Raw genomic sequence first — 10159 nt, forward strand, 5'->3', positions numbered from 1 at the left:
AACATTTGTTCCTCCTTACTGTTCAGAAGAGAAACTGTCTCAAGAATCTCTTTCACAAACTTATCCCTAGAGGAATTATACAGGTAAAAACAATAACAACAACAATATATTTTCTACCCTTCTAAATATTCTATAAGCAGTTTGGAATCTTGAAGCAGTAGGTAAAGTGTTGTGATGGAGAAGCTCTAGCTGCTGATGTGATGAGAAAATCCGCATCCCATTACCAGCTAGAGTTTCTCAGCCACAAATCTACACCCTCTCCCCCCTACCTGACAATTTCCTTTTATGGGCAGTTTTTTTAAAAAAGTATCAAATTGGGCTTACCAATATTTATTTATTTATTTATTTATTTATTTATTTATTTATTTTTAAAAACACCCTCTGAGGTTCCAGGATGGATCCTAATCTACCAGCCTTGCACTTTGGCGTGCACTGCTTCGGACCAGAGTCACCTCAGCTCAGTGTCAGTCAGCCCAAATATATCTCAAGTGGACTACTTTGCCTAAGTTTTGTGCTTCATCTGAAGCAAATGCTGAGCCCTAGTAGCCGCCCACTGGGTACCATAGGACTACAATAACTATAGTTCTCTGATATGAACATATATTGGATGACTTTGTGTAACACCTGCTTAGACATGGATTGATCCCCATGACAAAATTTGCCCATATGGGTATTGTAGTCCATTCAGTACTGGAAGACCATATGCCTCTCTGTGGAGTACAGGCATGTGCTGATGCATCCTAGGGCTTGGCCATGGATTAGGGCCACCAATTATTAATCATATAGGACAGGGGGTGGCAATGTTTTTGGGCCATGGATACATTTGGCAATTGGAGAAACTGTCCGGGGCACAACCACAATGGGAGATTTGGCAAACAGCAAGTGTGTATTTATTTATTTCTATACCACCCAATAAATAAATACACACTTGCTGTGCTGCACTCAATATGCCAACAAATTTGGAACACTCAACAGTGGCAACAAGCCTGGAAAAGGTCAGTTTACATTCCAATTCCAAAGAAGGGCAATGCCAAAGAGTGTTCAAACTACCGTACAATTGCGCTCATTTCACATGCCAGCAAATCCTATAAGCTAGGCTTCAGCAGTATGTGAACTGAGAACTACCAGAAGTACAAGCTGGGTTTTGAAGAGGCGGGGGAACTAGAGATCAAATCGCCAACATTTGCTGGATCATGGAGAAAGCAAGAGAATTCCAGAAAAAAGTCTATTTCTGCTTCATTGACTACGCTAAAGCCTTTGATTGTGTGGATCACAACAAACTGTGGCAAATTCTTAAAGAGATGGGAGTACCAGACCACCTTACCTGTCTCCTGAGAAACCTGTACGAGGGTCAAGAAGCAACAGTAAGAATGAGACATGGAACAACCGAGTGGTTCAAAATTGGGAAAGGAGTATGACAAGCCTGCATATTGTTGCCCTGCTTATTTGACTTATATGGAGAGTACATCATGAGAAACGCCGGGTTGGATGAATCACAGGTCGGAATTAAGATTGCTGGGAGAATTATCAACAATCTCAGATACGCAGACGATACCACCCTAATGGCAGAAAGCAAAGAGGATCTTAAGAGCCTCTTGTTGAAGGTGAAAGAGGAGAGTGCAAAAGCTGGTTTGAAACTCAACATTAAAAAAATGAAGATCATGGCATCTGGCCCCATCACTTCCTGGCATATAGAAGGGGAAGAAATGGAAGCAGTGACAGATTTTATTTTCTTGGGCTCCAAGATCACCACAGATGGTGACTGTAGCCATGAAATTAAAAGATGCTTGCACCTTGGGAGGAAAGCTATGGCAAACCTAGACAGCATAGTAAGAAGCAGAGACATCACCTTGCCGACAAGGGTCTGTCTAATCAAAGCTATGGTTGTCCCAGTAGTATGGCTGTGAGAGCTGGACTATAAGGAAGGCTGAGTGCCAAAGAATTGATGCTTTCAAACTGTGGTGCAGGAGAAGACTCTTACAAGTCCCCTGGACTGCAAGGAGGTCAAATCAGTCAATCCTAAAGGAAATCAACCCTGAGTGCTCATTGGAAGGATAGATACTGAAACTGAAGCTCAAATATTTTGGCCACCTAATGTGAAGAGAAAACTCCCTGGAAAAGACCCTGATGCTGGGAAAGATTGAAGGCAAAAGGAGAAGGGGACGGCAGAGGATGAGATGGCTAGATAGCATCACCGATGCAATGAATATGAACTTGAGCACACTCCAGGAGAGAGTGGAGGACAGGAAGACCTGGCGTGCTATGATCCATGGGGTCAATGAGAGTCGGACATGACTTAACGACTGAACAACAAAAACACCACCCAATAGCCAAAACTTTCTGGACAGTTCATAGAAATTAAAACCATCAAGTACAGCATAAAATAATATAAAATATAAATGCTTAAAACTACAATATTAAAATACAGCCAGAATAAAACCTAGCAGCAATGCAGATATTTAAAATACAGATTTAAAACACCATTGCTAAAAGACTGGAGTGCTAAAATGCTAGGAAAATAAATAAAAAAAGGTCTTCGCCTGGCACCAAAAAGAGTACTATGTAGGTGCCAGGTGAACCTCTCTAACCTGCCCCAAAGACTGGGTGCAAGGTAGAGATGGAGTCTGAGCTCCAACACACTAAACAACAGTTTTCAACATGAACAGAAATCTATTTCACAGCAATCAGAGCTGCCAGTAAGAAAAATGTCTTATTTGTATATATATTTTTTTTAAAGTAGGAGGATTAGGGCACCTTCATGGGCACTGAGAAAGGTGTCTGGAATGACACTGATACCATATTGCCTACCCTTGGTATAGGGCTTTCTTGCCATCTCTCATTTCAGGCAACAATGACATTTTCTCCCAATGTTACTATCTTTCAGTGGAAAAGCAGCCAGGGAAGGGCAATTTTTGGCTGGAAATTGGCATGTGGGCCCTGTGCAGTTCAGGAACCCACTGCATATTGGCGGGGCCACATGGCTGCTTTTCATAAAAAATACAAGTGGCCAGATTAAGCATGCTTTAAAAAACTTGAAGACTGTAACATGTAGTTTGGATATAAAAATAAAAATTAAGTTTGAAATAGTATTGGAAATATCAAGTGGTAACAGCTTTGACTTTGGAATTTGCTCTTATAGCTTTTTCTGACTAATAACCCTTGGGGTGGGTTAGGGTACTTTTAGAAATATGATGTTTTAAAGTAGAATTTTATTGTTTTAAAATTGTATTGCTGTACATTGCCCAGAGTGGCCAGGTGACCGGCCAGATGGGCAATTAATTAATTAATTAATTAATTAAATAAATAAAATGTTAAGGGGATAGAGAAAGAGGGAGAGAGGGGGAGGGGGGGAGGGAGGGAGGGAGAGAGGGAGAAGCTGCCACACTAGGTTAAATCCTGCCCACTGCCCTGGAAGCCATTCTCCCTATCTCTTGATGTCTGTTCATGGATTATGTTCAGGCAAGGGAAATTCATTCTGTACATCAAAGGAGTAAAATTAAATTCCATCTAAATTATGTCTATCTTCAATATTGTTGTGTTTGTTGTTGTTATTGTATTTTTATACCATGTTTTGGTTCCAGAGTCCCTACAGGTGAGGAACAACATATAAAAATACAGTACTGAAGGCTAATGTCATGAAAAGTGGATCCAGAACAGAATCCTGGTAAGGGATAACCATTAGAGCAATTAACCTTGAATTCCCCAGAGACTAGCCAATCACTCAGACTAGTTATCCAAGCCCCCTCCTGTCTTTTCTTTTTCTTTTTCTTTAGGAACCGAGATAATTTCTGAATTAATCAGATACGAATTTTTAATAAACTGCCCTGTCTAGGGTTTTGACACATGAGGTCTTACAGTAATATATTTAAGATTCACAGTTCCAGATATATTCCCACTGTCCAATTTCAAATAAGAAATTAAAGGTCAAACAAATAAGAGTTACAGGTCTAGAACACCTTTAAGAATCTATCATTTTGTTAGCATTTCACCCAAGGTAGTTTCATTTTGGAAGTTAGAAAAGCTATGGGGAAGTTCTCTGGCTCTGCTCCTTGCTCTTATTACACTGCCTCCAATTTTATTGAGGATAATGCTAAATGTCTAGAGTCATGTTCACTTTATCGAAGGCTTTTATCAGGGAATCTTTCATCTCCTTGTTTCTCAAGGAATATATGATGGGATTGGCCAGTGGAGTCAATACAGTGTAGAAAATGGAAATTATTTTCTTTAGATCCCTCAGGCTGTCATTTTGGGGTAAGACATACACCATAATTAGGGTCCCATAGAAAAGTGTCACCACAGTAAGGTGAGAGGAACAGGTTGAAAATGCCTTTTGCCTACCCTTGGTGGAAGGGATCCTCAGGATGGTGGTAATGATAAAAACATAAGATGTCAGTGTAAGCAGAAATGGGGGGAAGGTATCTATGCAGGCTATTATGAAGATTGCCAATGTGACCAGTTTGACATCTGTGCAGGAGAGACGAGCCACTGGATTGAGATCACAGAAAAAGTGGTCAATTTCATTGGGGCCACAAAAGGTCAGTCCTGAGATTAACAGTATAACTGCAGCCAGAACAATGATGGGGCATAACCAAGAGCCTGCTGCCAACTGGATGGTCACTCTGGGGTTCATAAGAATTACATAGTGCAATGGTTTGCATATGGCGAGGTATCGATTATATGCCATCACAGCCAAAAGATAACATTCCACAGTTGCCAAGAAGCCAAAGCAATAAAGTTGTGTAAGGCAGCCATTGAATGTCACAGCATTGTCTTTACCAAAGACACTAGACAGCATCCTGGGAAGGATAGTTGAGCTGTAGCAGATCTCCAGGCAGGACAAGTTCCCCAAGAAGAAGTACATGGGAGTTTGAAGTCGTCTGTCGGTTGCAACTAAGGAAACTATGGTAATGTTCCCAGCTACAGTCGCAATGTAGATAAGGAGAAACAACAGGAAGAGAGGTATATGCAGCTCTTGGAGATTTCCAAATCCCAGAAGAATGAATTCTGTGGTGGCTGTCTTGTTAACCCATTTGACTTTCTCCATGATATTGCTCTTGAAAGATATGGGGTATAATCAAAAGGAGATATATTTTCTGCACTGAAATAAATCTGTGCATTGCAGCTGCAAGTAGTGTCTGACAATCTACTTTCATCTGGAAAGATACTCATTAGAAGAGCTTTATCACAAAGAAGAATGGTTGCTTCAGAGATTCACATTCGGTCTAATCACAAAGCTCAAAATTCATAGCTGGAATAAACTATTCAAATAGGAAGATTTGCATAAATACACACGTTTTGCATAGGTGGCGCCAGAGGAAGGTGATGATTGCTGGACCTCTGTGGAAGGGCACTTCGCACTTGTCACATACAAAGCATCACTTGTTTCTAAACCAGTAGGCACACAGCTGAATTTAATTTTTTAGGGAACAAGTGAGCCCTGCAATGAAATATTGCTGTATTCCTGCTCTTGTGGTAGGAGAGCTCCTATTCAAGATGCCAGGCAGCTATTATGTCTCCTTAAGGCTACTATAAGATGTAAGGAGTTCAAGCAGAACAATCCAAGCCCCTCTGGTTTGCTGTTTTCCTTTTCCAATGGACACCAGTATTCCATAGCTACTGAGCATGTTCCATCCTCAGTGGGCTATTTTGGGGTGGGTTTACCCCCTTAGGTGTTGTTCTTGATGTTGTTGTTTAAACGCAGCAACTTTTTTTCTTGGGACACACTGACATTTTCTTCTCGTTGTGCAATATTTATTTAGGGTGCAATCCTATGTATGGTTAGGCAGAAAAAAGTACTACAATTCCCAACATCCCTCCAACCAGGAAACTGTTGGACTTTCCTATCTAAACATGCATAGGATTGTGCTCTTAATTATTTAGTTATTTAGGGCATAGTCCTGTGCATTTTTAGATGGAAAAAAAGTCCTACAATTCCCAGCGGACCCCAGACAGTTTTTCTATCTAAACATGCATAGGATTGCACTCTCAGGGCACAATCCTATAGAAATAGATAGGTGCCTCTGACCTCCCCTAAAGCCAGAGGTGACTGCCTATCCAATGTAGGGTGGAAGCACCATGGAAGAGAGGTTTCCCTCCATGCTGCAGCCACCCTGCAGTTTCCCTTAGACATGCATTTTCATGTGTCTAAGTGCAGTGTCAGGGAGGGGGGTCAGAGGGGGGGGCTGGAGAGCACATAGGAAGCTTTCTAAAGCAGCTTCCATGGTCTCCTCCCATTCCCGTGCCCAGAAACAGCCCATTTTCACCCCTATATGCTCCATGTTATGAGCACGGAGGCAGAGGCAGCACAGTTTTCTCCACATGAGCTATGGGGTGGGGTGGGGAGTGCAGTTTCTGGCAACTGAGCTCAGAGGAGGGGCCATACCTCAGTGTGATCGAGCGCATGCTTTGCATGCAGAAGGTCCCAGGTTTGATCCCCGGCTTCTCCAGGTAGGGCAAGGAAAGAGTCCTGCCTGAAACCCTGGAGAGCTGCTGCCAGTCAGTGTCAACAATACTGGGCTAGATGGACCCAGGGTCTGACTCAGTACAAGGCAGCTTCCTACGTTCCCATGAGCTAGGTTACCAGAACCTGAAAATTCCTATGGCCATCTAGACAATGTCTAATGGCTGTAGGATTGCTCTCCCTGTTATTGATTGTGACATTTTTAAACCATCATTTATCTGGATGGTGTAAAAAACAGCAAGCCAAAAACATTTGAATCAAAGGCATGAACAGCTGAGAACACGCTGGTCTTCTCTGAGTATTGAGACAGAGACTTACCATGTGCCAATCAGTGGAAGGCTGTTGACATCATTTGTTGCCTTATTCCTGGTTTGTTAAAACTCTCAGAAAAGTGGTATTTAGGTTCAAAACAGCACCCTCCGCTTCTTTCCTCTGCATTATTTTGGCATTAGTACATAAAAGAGGATGTTGCTGATATACAGGACTGTCCTTTGATGCAGTGGTGTGTGTTTATCTGTTAAGACATGGTTATGTAGACTTTATCCAGGAAACACACTGTAATATCATTCTCACCACAAGGGAGTAGATTATCTTTTAAGAACCCAGAGGACTGAATGTTGCCACTGTGCTTTACTACAAGGCGAAGAATGATTGACACTGGAGAGCCAGAGGTGGTAAACTTTGGGTTCAGATGACTATGGGACAAACTTAATGTTATGCTACAGTAATGTATACTGTAGCCCAATGGCTGTATCTCCCTTATGGTGCAGCTGTGGCTATGGGAGGCTGTGATTTGCAGCAAAATTGGAGGAGGTGCTTATCTCATCCTTCCCAGCTGCTCCCCTGGCTCTGGGCCCATGATTTTTCAATCAAACATGGGTCAGGAAGGATCCCTAAGAGAACTTTTGGTGTGTGTGTCAAGTGTCAAGGATAATGTGGCTGGCAAGGAAAAGGTTAATTTCATGTACACCTGCAGCTTCTTGGCTACCAATGAGTTCTCCTGAGGGTGCATAGCTAGGGAGAAAGAACCTTGGGGTAAAGCGTAAATTTTCATCTGACCTAGATGTTACGAGAATAATGTGTTTGTTGCTCCCTATGGCTCCATCCCATGGTGAGTTGTCATCAGTTACAGAAAACCTGCCTTTAACAGGGGCTGAATATAAATCAGAGTAAAAAAAACAAAACAAAACAGACCCTGATTTCAGCATTTCAATCTAAGGGCTTCTTCACATGGAGCTTTTATCCTTTTTTTGAGATTGGTTACTCATGGAAGTTTGTGGGTCCTTTAGATGAGGTCATTATCCTCCAGGGTGTCCCACGCTAAATGGCCTGTATTCCATTAAAAAAGAAAAGAAAAAGATAGTTTGGAGATAATAAGCTATCAAATTACAGCACTTGAGTTCTGCTTGAGTTCAGTCATGAAAAGAGGAAAACCCACAATAAACGGAGCTAGACCAATGGAACATATGGAAGACTCAGATGAGGGTGAAAAGGGCAGGGGAGTGAGGAAGCGCATGTAAAGTGAGTGCATGGTGATCCTGCATTTATAACGGAAGCAGAAAGCCCCATTTTAAATGCAAGATTTGAGGCTGATGTAGAGATGCTCTAAGAGCCCAATTACACATATGGGAGGAAGAAAAGCAGTGGAGGCTGGTGGCTCCAATTTTAGTCGGGCTGAGAATCCACTCTGAGTGGTCAGAACCAGTCATAACATTATTAGTATTATTATTAATAATATCATTATGTGATGATGATTATTATTATTATTACTATTCCTTGTTGGCTAAACCTTTAATGTTTATTAATACGCGTTAACTGAACGGTAATTTATGGCCAATGGAAATGGATTGTTGCTTCTATTTCTGTGCTATAAGACTGTTTGGTTGTTTGGTTTGTTCTTATTGAAGTTTAATATAAGTCTGCATTTTTCTTTTTTCTTCTCTTCCTTCTTTTGCTATCCTCCCTTTTTTCTTTTTCTTAGAATACTGTAATGTTGGAAACTGAAGATTCTGATTACATTATTGGTAGTGTTCATTTCCTTTATAAAAGTAAAATAAAAATAGATTTAAAAAAGAACCAGCCATAACTCGAAAGGAGCTATCCAAGGTGCTGGACCCATTTTAGAGATTGGGTTCAGCACCTTGGATAGCTCCTTTAGAGTTCTGACACTGAAATCAGAGTCAACAGCCTCTACTGGAGAAAAGTGAAGTGAGAAATTATTTTATTTATTTAAGGGATAGGAATGGATGTGCATATCCATTTCACTTTCTCCTGCATTCATTAAAAAAAAGAAAGAAACAAAACCTCTCAAGCTTTCTCTCTCCCAAATATGACAAAATGTGTGGATTTTGGTAAATCCTTATCAAAACCAAACTGAAACAAATTTCTCACCAATCCCTATTAGGTATTTAAGATATTAATCAGCAAGTTAGGTATTCAAGAGATCACTTAGACATTGACACATTTGAATGTACATGGTCATTATTCATTAACTTTATTGATCAAGAAGGTGATGGGTTTTGGTCTGCTCCGGTGACTCATGGCGATGTATCGACAAGTGTACTCAGGTCTATAAGACTCTTTATCTTCATGTGTGTCCCCTGCCTCAAGATTTCTTTCTTTCTTTCTTTCTTTCTTTCTTTCTTTCTTTCTTTCTTTCTTTCTGGAAATGAATTTTATTCTCTTGGCACAGCTGGCAGCAATGACATTTGTCTACATGTTTATATGTTATGTTTTCATTTTTCGTTTGTTTAACTGTGTGTGTGTGTGTGTGTGTGTGTGTATGTGTGTGTGTGTGTATTAGATTTGGATAAATTTGTACCACCTTTATATATTAATAAAAAAATGGGGGAAATCCCTATTAAGGTATTTCTATACCACGTTTTTGAAACAAACCAGGGTGGTGTACAAAAAAATAAAACCATAAAAAAACTAGTAAAGGGAAAGCAGTTTGAAAATGCAGAATAAGGAGATTTTACAGACACTTATATAGAATTGAGAACAGACCCATTTTCTGGTGACTGGGTCAGATTGCTTTCCTGTACACTGTGCATTGAGTATACTCCCCATTCCTGTTGGCATTTCTGCAGCTCCAATGGAGGGTCATTCAAGGAGCTGAGAGGGGTGGTGGAGACAAATTCAAGAAATTATTCCCTCCCTATGAAATGCATCATTTTTTTCAGCCTCTTTTTGTAGGAAAGGCTAGAATTTGAAAGAAAGCCTTAAATAGAGAGGGGGGCAAGGTGAATTATCTTCTGTCCATTTTTTTTTATATATATATACCCTGCACATGCTCGCAACATTGTGGGGCTCTTACCAGACTGGCTTTCATCCCACAGCATTCCCAGAATGCCCATAGATGACATGAACTCATGTGATCCCATTAGTGGGAAGGATTAAGACTTAGTAAAACTTAGAATAGACCTATTGAAAACAATGGGATTTAACTTAGTCATGATTCATTTAAGTTCAATTAATATGAGTTCTCCCACAGAGACTTATGGAATCTGAGGGGTCATGAATGCTCTGGGAGGGTTTCCAGTAGGGCTAAGAGAGAATTTAAGTTGGTTTATATAGTTCATTTCTTATTAAACAACAACAACAACAACCAAACAAACCCAAATTTAACAATTTATTCATGCTCAGTAAGGAAATGACTTGAAATTAAAGAAATTTGAATGTGGAAGAAACTAAAAGTGG

The 10159-nt window shown here is 40.6% G+C and overlaps 1 protein-coding gene across 1 annotated transcript; it reads right to left on the reverse strand.

The window, feature by feature from the left end:
- Positions 1 to 249: 249 nt before the first annotated feature.
- On the reverse strand, positions 250 to 5044 carry LOC146341436 (olfactory receptor 6F1-like). Its single transcript, XM_084807445.1, has 2 exons — positions 4109 to 5044; positions 250 to 306 (listed from the first exon to the last, which is right to left on the reverse strand). The coding sequence occupies exons 1-2, from the start codon at positions 5042 to 5044 to the stop codon at positions 250 to 252; spliced, it is 993 nt and encodes a 330-aa protein (XP_084663571.1).
- Between the last annotated feature and the right edge of the window lie 5115 nt (positions 5045 to 10159).

The sequence above is a fragment of the Heloderma suspectum genome, chromosome 6, assembly GCF_057233095.1.
Source record: "Heloderma suspectum isolate Gila_16-S chromosome 6, 16-S_ref, whole genome shotgun sequence".
Lineage (NCBI taxonomy): Eukaryota > Metazoa > Chordata > Lepidosauria > Squamata > Helodermatidae > Heloderma > Heloderma suspectum.

Excerpts from the sequence above, each read along its gene's own strand:
- LOC146341436 (XM_084807445.1), bottom strand. The coding sequence starts at position 5,044 with ATGGAGAAAGTCAAATGGGTTAACAAGACAGCCACCACAGAATTCATT. Across the intron at positions 307-4,108 it reads AAGCCTTCGATAAAGTGAAC|TTTTTTAAAAAAACTGCCCA; the intron begins ATGACTCTAGAC and ends CCAATTTGATAC.